This window comes from Polypterus senegalus, chromosome 9 (genome assembly GCF_016835505.1).
Source record: "Polypterus senegalus isolate Bchr_013 chromosome 9, ASM1683550v1, whole genome shotgun sequence".
In the NCBI taxonomy this organism is placed as follows: Eukaryota; Metazoa; Chordata; class Cladistia; order Polypteriformes; family Polypteridae; genus Polypterus; species Polypterus senegalus.
This window is the reverse complement of record NC_053162.1, coordinates 6,244,754-6,262,151: the sequence shown is the minus strand read 5'-3', so window position 1 is coordinate 6,262,151 and position 17,398 is coordinate 6,244,754. Positions and strand designations below refer to the sequence as shown.

The following is a 17,398-nucleotide window of genomic DNA, read 5'->3' as shown; positions in this document are numbered from 1 at the left end:
AGGAAGCGAACCTCTTAAAACAGATTGGCCGTCCACTGTTATTACTGATAATAACGGTAATCATACAATACAATACAATACAATACAATTTATTTTTGTATAGCCCAAAATCACACAAGGAGTGCGGCAATGGACTTTAACAGGCCCTGCCTCTTGACAGCGCCCCAGCCTTGACTATCTAAGAAGACAAAGAAAAACTCCCAAAAAAAAACCGGTAGGGAAAAAAATGAAAGAAACCTCGGGAAAGGCAGTTCAAAGGCAATTCATCAGCATACACATTTCTACGATAGTGATTCTATCAAATAATTGAAATGTACACTCTTTGTATAAACGTCTGTATGTTCGGCTGTAAACTGAAAGGTTGTCGGTTTGCGCCCATCCGAGGAAGAGCCCGACAAAGGCAAGCAGGGAGGCGTGGAGGTTAAGGCTCAGATTCTGAGGTTGTGGGCTCAAATCTTGCTGCTGACACTGTGTGACCCCGAGCGAGGCACTGTACCTGCTTGAACCCCGATTTGGGTGACTGGAACCAGTTGCATTTCAACTGTTGGGCGTCGGCCACATTTGTAATGTGCCCTTTCCGCTCTGATGGCGTCCGAATCACTGATTCACGTCACCGTCTTTTTCTTTCCTTCTTCTGCAGCTGAGAGCCGCGGTAGTTTAACACGCTGAGGTGGCCTGACTGCGTCTCCCTGGGATTCCTGCAGGCCACCCCAGGTCTTATCCCATCGGAGGCTTGTCATACCTGCCCAGATCAGCTCAAATGGCTCCCCTCGATCCGCAGAAGACGCGGTTCATCTCCGCGCTCGAGATCGTGTCGCGGAGAGACAGAGCCCAGCCAGCAGGTGCAGGAATTTGATGTAATAATTAAGACAGTTAAAAACCAAACTTTTTCATATGAAAATTTAAACACAAAGAACCCGCTACACCGCACTTTTAAATCGGATTTGGCAATCCCGGTTTGGAGATCCAATGAACCGTAAAGAAAAAAGACGTATAAATCATAATGGTACAGGTCTTTTGTAGTTAATTCTGAAATCCCTGTGCAGTCGTCTTATTGCGAGAAATGCCTCTTGGCTGGACAGGATAGATAGGCAGATAGACATGCACTATAGAAAGATAGATAGATTGACAGTCCGTGTACAGCATTGAAAGGCGCTATATAATACGTAATTAGTTGATTTTTATTTTCAGATTAATATACAGAAAAAGATAAATAATCAAAAAGGTGTTGTATAAGATTGATATATAGATAGATAATCAGTATAAAATAATTTATTTTCATTTTATAGCTATATGAGAAAGACACTAAATAGATTAGTATAGATTGTAAGAGAAAAACACAGAAAAGCACAATATAGTATACAGTTAATAGATTACATCTTGCCTGAAGAAGGGGCCTGAGTTGCCTCGAAAACTTGTATATTGTAATCTTTATAGTTAGCCAATAAAAGGTTTCATTTTGCTTGGCTTTTCTCTACATTCATAATGGCTAACACGGTACAACACCCTAGTACTACAGATAGATACGGAAAGGCACTACTTATTATAATAGATAGGTAGACATATAGACAAAAATACATTTTTATTTTCATTTTATAGATATATGGGAACGGCATTATAGATTAGTACAGATTGAAAGAAAAATACTTAGAAAGGCGCTATACAAGATAGATGATATAATGAAAGGCACTAGGCAGACAGAGTGAAAGGCACACAATAATGAATGAATTAATAGATAGATAGATACGTATAAAATAAAAATAATTTAAAGAGCAATAAAATACGTGTTTAAATATATAGATATATGGAAAGGAACTAAATAAATGTATATAGTTAAAAAGATAAATAAAGGCAGTGTATAAAATATATAGATAGATTGATAGTCCATACACAATAAGAAATAAAAGACTCATTTGAATGGCCCTTTAATATACGCATTTCAATAGTTAAGTTTTATTTTCATTTCATAGTTAAATGGGAAAGTACTAAATAACGTACTATAGTAAATAGATTAGTACAAATTAGTACAGAAAGGAAGATAAACATGAAGGCGCTATATAAGATCGATTGATAGATACTCTAGACTGATGAATAATCAACAAGCAATAAAAGACAAATTTAAAAGTCGCATATGGTCAGTTACACATGCACACAGTCACTGACTCCGCAGAGCGATTTAACCCTATTTTATTTAGACAAAATCATTATTTTTCATGTGTTATTTGTTTATTTAAACTTAGTGTTGTTTATAGCCTTGCTTTTTTAAATGAAGTCATTCCATTTTCTAAATTATTTTCTCAAGCCATACCTTACATTTAGTAGTGTAATAGTAATTTGGCTGTCTTAATAACCGGTAAGGTACTTTCTACGTGCAATGTGAGAAAACGGGTTTTGAGCCGAAGTCAGGAACTGTATTTCGATTCAATACCGAAGCGTTTTAGCACGGACTAGCAGTGTCCGCACCCATTTGCTGTGTTGACTCTCCGAGCGGCGTTAGTGTGCGGACAGCAGGAGCCAATCCAGGACGGGAAGCGAGGTTCATCACTCGAGATGCAAGCAGAGCCGCGGCGCAAACGTCACTGCGGGTCTGAACCGTTAGCTGTAGATCTGGACTGATGGTCTGTGTTACTGCGAGTGTTTTTGAAAAAACTAAACAAATTAGCCTTTTGTGTCTAAATGTCGTTTATGAAACATTTATGTAAGTTATGAATATTTATGTTAGTATTTTTACATCTACATTTTCATGTATTTGCTGAGCAGACGCTTTTATCCAGAGGTTGTCTTGAAAAGTATAGAGATGCAGCTCTACAATTTAATGTAAAGTAACGTTGCGTTTTTATAAGTCACTGAACACTTTACTGAAATATATTTAAAGATAGTTTAGGAGAGACTAATTTAATTGAAAATGTTAACCGCAAATTATCTTTTATGTTTTGAGAATAATCAAATTGAAAATGTAAAAAGTCTATCAAGAAACGCTGCTGGGGCACAAATAGCAATACGCTTTTATAGCGCTTTACTGCGACTGCAAATGCTAAGTTAGGCGGTTTCTTTTCTTTCTTTCTTTCTAATCATTTTGTTGAGTGTACAGATAGGGTATGTGTTTAATTATGTATTTGTTTATTTATTAGTTAATTAGCCTCTATAAAACCCTCTGGGACAAATAAAGATCTATCTATCTATCTATCTATCTATCTATCTATCTATCTATCTATCTATCTATCTATCTATCTATTATATAGTGCCTTTCATATCTATCTATCTATCTATCTATCTATCTATCTATCTATCTATCTATCTATCTATCTATCTATCTATCTATCTATCTATTATATAGTGCCTTTCATATCTATCTATCTGTCTATCTATCTATCTAGAATGCAGATATCCCAAATCTTAGAAGTTTTAATGAACATACAGTATATTGATATACCTGGAAAATTGTTTCATACATCTTAAAAGGTGAACTGCATTAAGTTTATTTTGAGATATCTCTAATTGTTCAATAACGGCTTGCCATAAATATCTGTCCTATAAGGAAATGGAGCCTTCGCGCCGGTAACATCGTCGTGTACCCGCATTTTGTGATTTTTGGGATCAAAGCAAGAAACCAGTTTAGAAATCAGGGATCTGTGCCACAACAGCAATGGGTTCCATGTAACTTATGATGTTGTCATAGTTACAGTTTGCTTTGTTTGTGGCATTCTCTGTAAAAGACGCTGTATATAATTAAAAATGATTAAACGAATTTTTTAAGGTATCAAAGTCTGTATAGTACACCTTAGAAGGAAACGACTCTCTCTCTTACATATACGCACACGCGCGGACGGCTTTGCCAGGGAATGTTCTCGAAAGTCTACCTGCTGCTCTAACTTGCAGCCTCAACTGCCCCAAACCCCGTTCCACTATTTTCATTGTCATGTTTTTTTCAGGTTACAGTCACAAAGACCTCATCTTTTCTGTTTCTTTTTTTGCCCTCTTTCAGATTTCCGTTTCCTTGAAAGGGGCACACAGATTTTAGCACAAAGTAGCAGTAGGATGGTCACGTTCTTATATTTTTCAATATAGGAGCACAAACCTTAGCACCGATCCCATAGTTTTTTTTTCAATGTAATTATTCAGTGAAACCGTTTAATCTAACGTCACGGGGAGCTGGCGCCGATCCTGACCGCACTAAACGAGCTGTATTTATACTTATACGCGGACTACGATAAGGCGGAGGCTAAATTCTGAGTTCCTTCTTGTGTTTTATTTTTTTATGGTTGCATAACATCTGTTATGCTAATATGATCTGTTTAATTAACTTGTAAAGTGTTGTAATGTTTTCTCTTCCGAAAAAGAAGAAAAAGCATAGTGGAGTAGTTTACGTGGTGCCGGTGCCGAATTGGGAGCAAAGCAGGAGCCTGATGAGAACAGAGTCTCTGGATACCCTCAACTGCGCCTGTTTTAGGTGTGCGAGGAGAAAACTGCTTAACCAAAAAAAAAAAAAAAAAAAATTAAATAAATAAATAAATGAATGCGGGTAAAGTCTGAACCCCCAAAGTGTAGCAGATCAAGGAGATGGCGGCGCTATTCGTCTCTTCCTCGTCATAGACATTCCGACTCGGTATTGGAAGGGCTCAACGCGTCATTTGTGCTTCATGCACTGTATATGTCTGGCGGTCTCTGCAGGTGTGGTTCCAGAATAGAAGAGCGAAGGAAAAGAGGTTAAAAAAAGATGCCGGGAGACAGAGATGGGGCCAGTACTTCCGCAACATGAAACGGTCCAGGGGCAGCTCCAAATCGGACAAGGACAGCATACAGGAAGAGGGGGTGGACAGCGATGCCGAAGTCTCCTTCACAGGTATGCGCACATTTGTCATGAATACACAATGCTGGTGGCTTCATTTGTGTTTTATTTTTTGTTTTTTTCATTATTTCTTTTAATCACGAAAAATAATGATTGGATAGCACCGGGGTAACCTGTGGGAGGAAGAGAAAACGGCTGGTAAAATAATAATGACGGACAGCTGGGTTATGGGACTGACCCTGAACTTAAGAGACACAATGGAAGAGAAGAATTTGAAGTGACAATTAAAGGTCATCATGAGGAGAGCCGCCCATCGTCTTCATGACATGACCTGGAGCTCCGTTAGTCATCAGCTCATTTCAGCACAGCGTGTGTTAGGAGGCGCTGCTAAGTCTTTACAGCCATAAATCGGTGTGATGCCTCTTTGATTTGTACCCATTTTCAACAAGTTACAACTTTGGCATAGAGAATATACATTATTATTATTATTATTATTATTATTGGATAGCACGTACACTTACTTCTACGTCTGGTGCTTATGGAACAGTTTGCACTTTTTATCATCCATCCATTTTCCAATTTTAATTAGGGTTGTAGGGAACCTGGAGCCTGTCCCGGCAAGAAAAGAACACAAGGCAGGAACAATATTTGAACAAGACACCTGTCCATCACACACTCATACACTCTCACAGACTCTCACGCACACCAAAGGCATACTGGTTAGGTGTGTATGTGGGCGGACACCCCCTCACCCAGTGGAAACCCGTTGTGGGCACAGAGAGAACATGCAAACTCCATGTAGGGAGGACCCAGGACATAAACCCCATGATTTGCACTATAATTTTTACATTCTGTGCTTCTATGCAGGGTAACAACAAAGCTGGAACATATCACAGGAAGCATCGAGTGCAAGGCAGGCAGATTCCTGTACGGGGTGCAAGTCCATCCATCCATCCATTATCCGACCCGCTATATCCTAACTACAGGGTCACGGGGGTCTGCTGGAGCCAATCCCAGTCAACACATTATTGGGCAAATACACACACATACTGGCACACGCATCACGGGCTAATCTAGCAATGCCAATCCACGTAAACTGCATGTCTTTGGACAGTGAAAGAAAACCAGAGCACCCGTAGGACACCCACATGGACAGACATTCTGTTTAGTCTTTTACTTCTTGTATATCTATCTATCTATCTATCATATAGGAACTTTCATATCTATTAATTTATTATATGGATAGATAGATAAGATACTTTATTAATTCCAAGTGGAAATTCACAAGTATAATAATATAATAATATAATAGTAACTTTCATGTCTATCTATCTATCTATCTATCTATCTATCTATCTATCTATCTATCTATCTATCTATCTATCTATCATATAGCAACTTTCATATCTATTAATTTATTATATGGATAGATAGATAGATACTTTATTAATTCCAAGTGGAAATTCACAAGTATAATAATATAATAATATAATAGTAACTTTCATGTCTATCTATCTATCTATCTATCTATCTATCTATCTATCTATCTATCATATAGTGCCTATCTATCTATCATATAGTGCCTATCTATCTATCTATCTATCTATCTATCTATCTATCTATCTATCTATTATATGGTGCCTTTCATATCTATCTATCTATTATATGGTGCCTTTCATATCTATCTATCTATCTATCTATCTATCTATCTATCTATCTATCTATCTATCTATCTATCTATCTATCTATCTATCTATCTATCATATAGCACCTTTCATGTCTTATACCACAACATACTCAAACCCACTAAATCAATTGCAGTGAAGATTGCATTGGGCATGAGCCCACCCTGTTAAAGGCTGATTTATATTTGACACATTTTGGACGGTGCGACTGCAGGGCGGAGAAAATGACCTCTGGCTTGCAGACATGCCCCGCGTTTCTCTTTGGGCTGCACACGTAAAATCCAAAATCCAGGTGTCCAAAATGGTAAATTTCATGGCAAGGCAGTTTATGTGGGTGCCAGAAAGATGAAACAAGGGGATGAATGTGATGCAACAGGGCATCAGAACTCAGGGAGGACATACATGAACATTTGAAATATGACTGTTTATCATGTAGGTCCCCAGCTCACAAGATTATTACACTCGCACTTCCTTCACCTCCTTTGGTTAATAGACCTGACAGTCCACCTTCTCCTTCTCCTCTAAAGGCCAGTAACAATAGGCACAAAGTTTCTTCCATAAGCAGACTCTCACATCCTCTGCTGTGACATTGATAAGTATGTGACATTGATTAAAAACTGTCACCTACTGACTAGGGGAGCGCAGCTGCTTTGCAGTAAGGAGACTGTGGGTTTGCATCTCGGGTCCTGCCTGCGTGGAGAGCGCTTTGAGTAATGAGAAAAGCGCTAAATAAATGTAAACAATTATTATTATTATCAGGAGACTACCAACGCGCCGATTTAAAGGGCCACCAAAAGTAAGTATGTAAGTGTTTTGGTCGTAGACCACACATGCACGTGCTTTGCTTCATGCGGTAAGTATAAAGAAGCCCTTAGAAAAAACTCCACGCGTGGCGAAAACTCAACAGGCTCCAGCCACTCACGGTGGGGCTGGATGTCTGACGTCATTTTCGCCCTACGTGGACGTGCCAAGCGTGAATCAGACTTAGCTGTATTTTGGTCTCTCACCGGTAGGCGCTTTACATTGCGGTCTACATGCAGGCGTCCCATGGTAATTATAAACTGGACTTTAGCAGGCCAGTCCATTTCTGGGCACTCTCGTGCAGAAAGTCACACTGGGCAATATTAGAATTTCCAGTCATCCTAAAATCACACACGCACATCTTTACAACTCTACTTACCCTAAAGTCACGCGTAACAATAAAAGCAGTACCCTGAATTTCACACTTTAAAGGCTTGGAGTCACCATTACTATAATATCAAGTTCAATGAGAATTTATCTCTGGGGATTTCTAACAGGAGGGCAGCACGTTGGCGCAGTGGGTAGCGCTGGTGCCTCGCAGTTAGGAGACCCGGGTTCGCTCCCTGCGTGGAGTTTGCATGTTCTCCCTGTGTCTGCGTGGGTTTCCAAAGACATGAAGGTTAGTTGCATTGGCGATTCTAAATTGTGCTTGGTGTGTGTGTGTGTGGAGTTTGTTTCCTGCCTTGCACCCTGTGTTAGCTGGGATTGGCTCCAGCAGACCCCCGTGACCCTGTAGTTAGGATATAGCAGGTTAGATAATGGATGGGATGGATGGATTTCTAACAGGTGACATGTGTGTATTGTCAAGCTAATATTTGGGGACACTAGTCTGTACAGGTGTCCTGTGCAGTTTGGATGGCATTTGGTGACCGCGTATTGCGGTTTGTTGTAAAAATCCATGCCGACACGGTGCCAGCTACATATTTGATGTAAGGATTTGAAGGACTTACTGTTGAGGGTTAAATTCAAGTTGGTACCTGAGAAATCATTATTGACTTGCACTGCATTCTCCACAGAATGGCTTCCTTTCTCTCTTCTGACTTTTATCGTCCATTTCGTTGTTCTTTCAGATGAACCTTCCATGTCAGACATGAGCCACTCCAATGGAATTTACAGTGGACTTAGTGAGGCCTCACCAGCCATTGCAAGGCAAGCTGGGAGTCACGGCAGCTTCACCCTGGAGCACAGTGTAATCCCAAGCCAGGATCAGTATCATGACATCCGGTCCAGCAGTCCATACGGTGTGCCTCAGTCTCCCGGGGCTCTTCAAGCAATGCCTGGTCACCAGCCTCTTATCTCCAGTCTGGTCTATCCAGACTCGGGACTCGCCATCATGGCCCAGGGTGCACAGGGCATGAGCCAGGCAATGCGAGTGTTAGGTGGCAATGGACCCAGTTCAGACCTGTCCAGTGGCAGCAGCGGGGGCTACCCTGATTTTCCAGCCAGCCCCGCCTCCTGGCTGGATGAAGTGGATCACGCCCAGTTTTGACGACGGCGCCCATCCTCAGTGAAAGTTCATTTGTCCCTTTCTTGGGCGACTGGAGCTTCTCATCCGAGGGGAGAAGGATGGAGGACAACACAAAGCCATGAATCAAAGTGTGGCGGTTTCTCAAATTGTTTGATCCCACCTTCAATACTAGCAGGATCTTCATAGAGGAGTCTGCAAGCGAGATTTCCAAATGTTCATTTTGATTAATCTTCTCTGTGAGAAAACATCATTTCAGCATGGAAAAAAAAAGCAAAAGAAGCAAAAAAAGGAACGGACAATCCAATGACCGACGTTTTTTTCCCAGATGGAAACTAAGCTGGAAATCATCTTGTTGTGTGGCATATGAATGTCATCTTGTCATTCTGAAAACGATTTCCAGAAGCTTATTGAACCCTAAAGCCTACCACAGGGGTGAGGCGCCATTTCATTTCTGCCATCCACGGACAATGGCGCAAACTCTTTGGTATCCAGGCAGCCAGCCGGTTCTCGTTTAGTCGACATTGATCTCCCAAGAATTTCGGTTTTCTGAATGTTGCCAAAAGTGTACAGAAACGGAGTTCTTTGTTTCCGGAGGGTTTTGTTTTATTTTATTTTATTTTTTTTTCCTTCTTAACGACAAAGGCCCATTGGAGGCGTCTTAAACGGAACACAAACTCAAACTTTGTACGATAAAAGGCACACTTCTTCTGATGGGTTTGCGCTCCTCTTTGTCGGTGGTTATTCTATGCATTTGTGTGTCTTCACATGTATCTTGTATGACCTGTTTTCCTATCACACCTGGCTGAGGTGACCCCAGGATGGTGCAAGTGTTTGTTTCTGTGAAAATGTTTTATGTCTTTTATTTATTCTCTCTGATGATTAAATTACAATTCAAAAAAAAGGTTCATCTCCTTACTGTGTGGCAAGAAGTGTTGGGATCTCTGTGTCCTTCAACATCTGACCAAAAGAAGGACAACTAACGACAAGAAGATTAGAAGATTAGAACACTCTGGACGAGAACTGGCCATTCAGCCCAACAAAACTTGCCAGTCCTCTCCACTTATTTCTTCCAAGAAAACGTCAAGATGAGTTTTGAAAATCCCTAACGTCTTACTGTCTACCACACTACCTGGTCGCTTATTTCAAGTGTCTGTTGTTCTTTGTGTAAAGCAGCGTTTCTCAACCTTTATGAGTTTTCATAACAGTTTTAATCGCACCCCCCTAACGTTTTTTTGAAAGGAGCCCACTAATATCAATTTGTTCTTTTTTAATTAATGATTCTATATCATAGATGCATATTTTATTATACCTACTTAACTTTTATCGACATTTACCTAACTCTATATTTATTTTTCTAGTATCAGAATGTAGTTTAAGTTAATTTGTTTTGGTTTCAATAGATGTATTTTTCATATTTTTGATTATTGTTTTCTTTTTTCACATCTTCGCACCCCCCCATTTTGTTACTTCGCGCCCCCCTTGGGGGGCCCCCCCACAGTTTGTGAACCACTGGTATAAAGAAAAACTTTGTAATGTTTGTGCGAAATTTACCCTTAACAAGTTTCCAACTGTGTCCCCGTGTTCTTGATGAACTCATTTTAAAATACAAGTCTCGATCCACTGGAGTAATTCCCTTCATAATTTTAAACACTTCAGTCAGGACTCCTCTTAATCCCTGTAAAGGCTCAGCTCTTTTAATCTTTCCTCATAACTCATCCCCTGTAGCCCTGAATCAGCCTAGTCGCTCTTCTCTGGACCTTCTCTTGTGCTGTTATGTCCTTTTTGGAGCCTGGAGACCAAAACTGCACCCAGGACTCCAGATGAGGCCTCACCAGTGTGTTATAAAGCTTGAGCAGAACCTCCTGTGACTTGTACTCCACACGTCAAGGCGCTATATAACCGGACATTCTGTTAATGGCTTCTGAACACTGTCGGAAAGTTAAGATAGCTTAGAGTCCACTATGACCCCTAAATCCTTCTCATAAGGTGGACTCTCGATTTTCCGACCGCCCATTGTGTTTTCAGACCCCACATTTTTACTTCCTATGTATAATTCTTTACATTTACTGACATTAAATTTCATCTGCCACAAATCTGTCCAAGCCAGTCTGCTATCCAAGTCCTTCTGTGATGATATAACGGATTGCAAATTATCTGCTAATCCACCTATCTTGGTATCATCTGCAAACTTAACCAGCTTGTTATATCTATCTAACCAACCCACTATATTCTTATCTAAATTATTTATAGATATCACTGCTCTATCACTGCCTCCTGCTGGTCACCACTCTTAACATTGGCCAGTTCTGCGCACCAACACCCTCTGCTTCCTGTGTCTGAGCCAATTCTGCACCCATCAAAAAACATCACCCTGAACTCCCACTTCTTTTAATTTGATACCCAACCTCTCATATGGCACCTCATCAAATGCTTTCTGAAAGTCCAGATAAATAATATCATCTGCTCCACTTTGGTCGTATCCTTTTGTTGCCTCCTCACAGAATCCCAGCATGTTAGTAAAACACGACCTCCCTCTTCTGACCCCATGCTGACTGTTCAGAACAACCCCTGTCCTTGCCATGTGTAGATGTAAAGATGTAAATACAGTATTTGCAGCACTTATCCAAAAGAACATAAGAACTTTGACAACCCATAGGAGGCCATCTAGTCCATCAGGCTCGTTTGTTTAGCTCTTAGCTGTCCCAATAGCTCATCCACATCCTTCTTAAAGGTTGTCAAGGGTCCTACTTCAATTCCATGTCTTGGTAGTTTGTTCCAGAGTAAAATGTAAAGAGGTTCTTCCTGGCTTCCATCATAAATTCACTTTCCCTTAATTTCCACTGATGTCCACGAGTACTTGACTCAACGTAAAGCTGAAATAATTCTGCTGGATCTGCTTTATCAATGATGCCTATGATGAATTTGAAGACCTGTATTAGGTCCTCACGCAGTCTACTTTGCTTAAGAAAAAACAGTTTTAATTCTCCAAGTCTGTCAGAGTAGGACATGCACTGAAGTCATGGGATGCACCTGTCAGGTCAGGTCAGGTTGGGGAGCATGCACTGGTACAGTGCGTTGCTGCACCCAAAACACAACGAAACAGCTTGGGATCCTGGTTGGCAACCCCTCAAGGCAGACACGCAGTCCAGTTACACCCTCCAAAATGTCCATCTATCTGTCACATCCAGATGTTGCGTGGGAGCCTCCTTGGCTTTGGCCAACTGCTTGGATCCTCAGCAATGAGTGTCCTTCAAACAGGTTACTGACGCTCTCTCACAATGCAGGTCATGTGTCTCATTCGGGACTCTGTGAGCAACACAAAGTCAAACCAGCGACACCCAAGGATTCTCCAGAGAGACACAGGAGTCCAGTCTTCATCTCAGGTCACTGGATAACGTCTATGGCTCACAAACAGGGAGCACCAGGACTCTACAGACTTGGCCCTTAGTCCTTTTGCAGAGATATCAGGAGCGCCACTCACCCCTTTCCAGCGACCTCATGACCCCCCATGCTCTCACAATCCATCCACTGACTTCATAGGAAGAGTTACCAGAGACATGAATGTCACTGCCAAGGTAAGTAAATCTCTCAGTGAGGTCGACACTCTCTCCGCCGACAGACACACTGTTGATGGCCGTGCCCAAGAGGTCATTAAAGGCCTGGTTTTTTGTTTTTATCAGGACACTTACAAGCCCAGACACTCAGACTCCTCACTCTGTCTCTTGAGAGCCCCAGTCAGAGCCTCCATTGACTCTATGAAGATCATAGCATCATCAGCAAAGTCAAGATCAGTGACTCTCTCTTCACCAACAGATGCCCCTGAGCCGCTGAACCCCACCACCCTGCCCAGTCCATGCAAGCATCGAAGAGAGTAGGAGCAGAACACACCCTTGATGAACCTCAGAATCAACTGGGGAAAAATGCAGAGGGTCTGCCTCCACTCTGCACAGAACTCACAGTACCAATGATAGATAGATGATAGATAGATAGATAGATACTTTATTAATCCCAAGGGGAAATTTACATAATCCAGCAGCAGTATACTGATACAAGAAACAATATTAAATTAAATAGTAATAAAAATGAAAAAAAATTAAAATAGAATTAATGTTCGCATTTACTCCCCCGGGTGGATGTACAATGTACAGGCCGGCCATGATATCCAGCAACCTCGAGGGGATCCTGCGAACCCTCAGGATGTTCCACAGGGCAGTTCGATCAACTGAGTCAAACACTTTATGAAAATCGACAAAGGCTGCAAAGAAACTCTGCTGATGTTCACATTCATGCTTGATTTTGCAGGATCGTAGACTTCTCAGGTGTAAAACCAGACTGCTCCGGTCGCTGGTAGGTGAGCAAATGACCACGGTTCCTATTGAGGATGACCCTATCAAAGACCTTACCTGGTACTGAGAGAAGTGTTATCCCCCTGTAAGTTACTGCAATCCAGGTGATCACTTGGTGAGGAAAAAATAAATTGTAAATATATTAAAGAAAGAAATCTTGTCCTCTACTAGGGCCTCTTTGAGTCAGGAACCAGGCAGGAGGAAACTTGCTCATTGCGTCCTTTTACAGAGGCGACTGTGTGCAGAGGGTGCAGACCTGTAAGTACCTGGGAGTGCAGCTGGATGATAAACTGGACTGGACTGCCAATACTGATGATCTGTGTAAGAGAGGTCAGAGCCGACTATACTTCATTAGAAGGCTGGCATCCTTCAACATCTGTAATAAGACGCTGCAGATGTTCAACCAGACGGTTGTGGTGAGCGTCCTCTTCTACGCGGTGGTGTGCTGGGGAGGCAGCATAAAGAAGAAGGACAAACTGGTGAGGAAGGCAATTTCTATTGTGGGCACAGAGCTGGACAGTTTGACATCTGTGGCAGAGCGACGGGCGCTGAGCAGGCTCCTGTCAATCATGGAGAATCCACTGCATCCACTGAACAGGATCATCTCCAGACAGAGGAGCAGCTTCAGCGACATACTGCTGTCACCATTCTGCTCCACTGACAGACTGAGGAGACCCCACACTATGCGACTCTACAATTCCACCGGGGGGTAAACGTTAACATTATAAAAAGTTATTGTCTGTTATACCTTCATTGTTATCACTCTTTAATTTAATATTGTTTTAATCAGTATGCTGCTGCTGGAGTATGGGAATTTCACCTTGGGATTAATAAAGAATCTATCTATCTATCTATCTATCTATCTATCTATCTATCTATCTATCTATCTATCTATCTATCTATCTATCTATCTATCTATCATATAGTGCCTCTCATCTATCTATCTATCTATCTATCTATCTATCTATCTATCTATCTATCTATCTATCTATCATATAGTGCCTCTCATCTATCTATCTATCTATCTATCTATCTATCTAGTGCCTCTATCTATCTATCTATCTATCTATCTATCTATCTATCTATCTATCTATATAGTGCTATCTATCTATCTATCTATCTATCTATCTAACATATCGTGCCTATCTATCTATCTATCTATCTATCTATCTATCTATCTATCTATCATATAGTGCTAACTATCATCTATCTATCTATCTATCTATCTATCTATCTATCTATCTATCTATCTATCTATCTATCTATCTATCTATCTATCATATAGTGCCTCTCATCTATCTATCTATCTATCTATCTATCTATCTATCTATCTATCTATCTGTCTATCATATAGTGCCTCTCATCTATCTATCTATCTATCCTTTCTGTCTGTGGAATCTCTGTCTGTCGATTACTCTGGTCTGGGTGGGCGTGGTTGTTGGTCGCAGGTTCGCTCCGTTCGTTTGGGTATCTGTGAGTATTTCTCGTTTTCTTTTCTAACTTTCTTTACTATTAGTTTTATGTATAAAGATTTTTTTACTGATTTGCCATTTATTTGAAAGTATATAGTTTATTGTCAGTGGTTGTTGTAATAGTCGGACGCGGCTGCGGCTCGCCGCCATGGCCGCGTCCCGAGCAAAGCCTCCAGGGCTTAACCCGCGAAATTTTGAAAATCTTTCAAGGAAAAATGGAATTAAAGTGGTTGTGGACCCGATGGTTTCTGTTGAGGCGTGTGTTATTGAGGTAGCGAAAAGAGTTGGCTGTAAGAATGTGAAGTCAGCATCCCGAATGAACAAAACTATTGTAGTTTTTCTAAGCGACGAAGCTATGGTGCATACTATAGTGCAGGAAGGCCTGGTGATAAACGGCTCGCTAGTCCCGGTTCTGCCTTTATCGACTCCTGCTAAACGAGTTATTATTTCAAATGTTCCACCATTTTTGAAAAATGAGGCTTTATTAAATGAACTTCGTAGATATGGTGAAGTCATATCTGATGTGGTTATGATACCGCTTGGCTGCCGCTCACCGGATTTAAAGCATGTCGTGTCTTTCCGGAGACAGGTGTACATGATACTAAATAACTCGCGTGAGGAGCTTGATGTGGCCTTGAAATTTAAAGTAGAGGGTTACGAATATATAGTTTTTATCACTACGGAACAAATGAAATGCTTTAAGTGTGGTCAGACAGGGCACAAAGCGAGTCAGTGTAAGCGGGTGAGATGACGGAGAGCTCGGATATGCCGGGACCGTCTGGTGTGCACAGAGAGCCCGTGATAGAACTTCGGACAACGAAGAGAATGAGTCGGTGATCAGTGATTCGGAAATGGAGGATCTGAGTTACGATTCAGATGAAGCGGCTGAAGATCAGAGTGAAATTACTGTAGTTCAAAGTATCACAGCTGGCCGGGACATGAAGCAGGGAAGGCCGGAAGTGTCCAGCGGAGAGCCTGCGTTAGGAAAAAACCTGAGGGCTGAAATGATCACGGCCGCAGCGGCTAATGCCGGGCAGATTAGTAAAAGTAATGGGAACAAGAAGGCTGAAGTCAGCCATGAAGAGGAGGAGATGGTGGCTAAGGTGATACCAGGGGTCGAATATTATAAAGATGACCCTGCAGCGCTTCTCCAAAAAACACCCACCGAGAGTATTGCCGCTCTAGAGACGTGCCCAAGAGATGAGCCTGTCTCAAGGGGCGGAGAAGAGCGCGCTGGCTGTGCAGGCATTGACTGAAGAAACAACGCATGAGACGGGGGCCGATGGAGAAATGCTCGTTGAAGACAGTAACGATGAACACGGTTATGTTAAGCCGGTAACCAGAAAAAGAAAAGAACAAATAACCAGTGGTGGGCGCGCCAAGAAGAGCACTAAGACTGAAAGTGCAGAGGCCGCCGCTAGTGATCAGCAGCAGACAGACGGCACTGAAATCAAAGCGAGAGAGGAAGGAGGGGAGGACGGCAATGAATCTGACCCGTCGATAAGAGTTGATCTGTCATCTCACTCGAGCTTACACGAGGCTTACAGCACAGAAAGCATTTTGCGCTTTTAGAGTTTTAGAAGGGAAGCGGGGGGTCAGTATAGTCGAACACTTTCCTGATCTCCATCAGTTTCTGAGCTCGGCGAAGCAAGTGCGGCGGCGGGCTGCTGAATTAGGTATGACCTCCAAAGAGAGAGTCCGATTAAAGAATATCATAAGCAAAGTGAAACGTTCACTAGAAGCACAATCATGATGGCAGTTTTAATGCGATTACCCGTTTCTTTGGTTAATGTAGTGTTGTTGACCGCCACCTTATTTTCTTTTAAAATGCCTGTCTATTCCCTGTGCTCTTTCAATATAAACGGCTGCAGAGATCTAGTAAAAGAACGGCGCTATTTGAGCACTTAGCGCAAAAAGAATTAACGTGGTTTTCCTTCAAGAGACCCATACTGACGAGGCTAATCAGTCTGACTGGCACAGAGAGTGGCCAGGGCTGGCACATCTTAGTCATGGCTCAAATCTCAGTGCAGGAGTCGCGATCTTATTTTCTAAGAGTTTTGTACCTGACAGTGTTGTTTGTACTGAGTTAATCCAGGGGAGGCTGCTGAAGGTAGAAGCGCAGCTGGGAGAGAAGAAGTGGGTGTTCATTAACGTGTACGCCCCAAATGTAGGGATTGAGAGAACTCACTGCTTCTCAGTTTTAAATGATGTCCTGGGGACATGTGACAATGATGAGCTGGTGTTTGTTGGGGGCGACTTTAACTGCACAGAAAATGCGCAGCTGGACAGGAATGGGCTAGAATCGCACCCGGGTCCGTCCAATCACTGAGGTCTGTGGTCACCAATAATAATCTCCTTGATATTTGGAGGGATTTTTATCCGGGGGTCCGGCAGTATACGTGGGTGAAGAGCTCAGCTGGGCTGCTGTCTATGGCTCGACTTGACAGAATTTACATCCAGAAAAATCACAGGAACCTCATAGCTAACTGCTCCATTCTTCCAACTAGTTTATCTGATCACTGTCTTGTTTCCCTTCAAATCTCTTTTCTCTCTGCTCCTTCTGTTAAATCCTACTGGCACTTTAATAATAATCTACTGAAAGACCCCACTTCATCAACTGTTTCAAATACTTCTGGACACAATGGAGATACAAAAAGAAGACCTTCTCTTCACTGAGGCAATGGTGGGATTGCTCAAAAACTGAGATACGCGTATTGTGCCAACAATACACCGAGCACACCACCAGGGATGTGAATGCGGCCATTTCTGAACTGGAGAAGGATATTGAGGAACTTCATTCAGTTTTATGTAATAACTTTGACGGCAGCATTTTTGAG

General features: G+C 41.8%; 1 protein-coding gene across 3 annotated transcripts in view; it reads left to right on the top strand.

Annotated features, from left to right (window-relative positions):
• Positions 1–9,581, top strand: part of lhx3 (LIM homeobox 3) — a 49,455-nt gene extending 39,874 nt beyond the window's left edge. For all 3 annotated transcript variants that reach the window (XM_039762639.1, XM_039762638.1, XM_039762640.1), the window contains exons 5-6: positions 4,672–4,843; positions 8,346–9,581. In XM_039762639.1, the coding sequence (XP_039618573.1) occupies positions 4,672–4,843; positions 8,346–8,764 (591 nt within the window). In that variant the 3' untranslated portion in view covers positions 8,765–9,581. The remainder of the gene's footprint in view (positions 1–4,671; positions 4,844–8,345) is intronic.
• Positions 9,582–17,398: the final 7,817 nt, after the last annotated feature.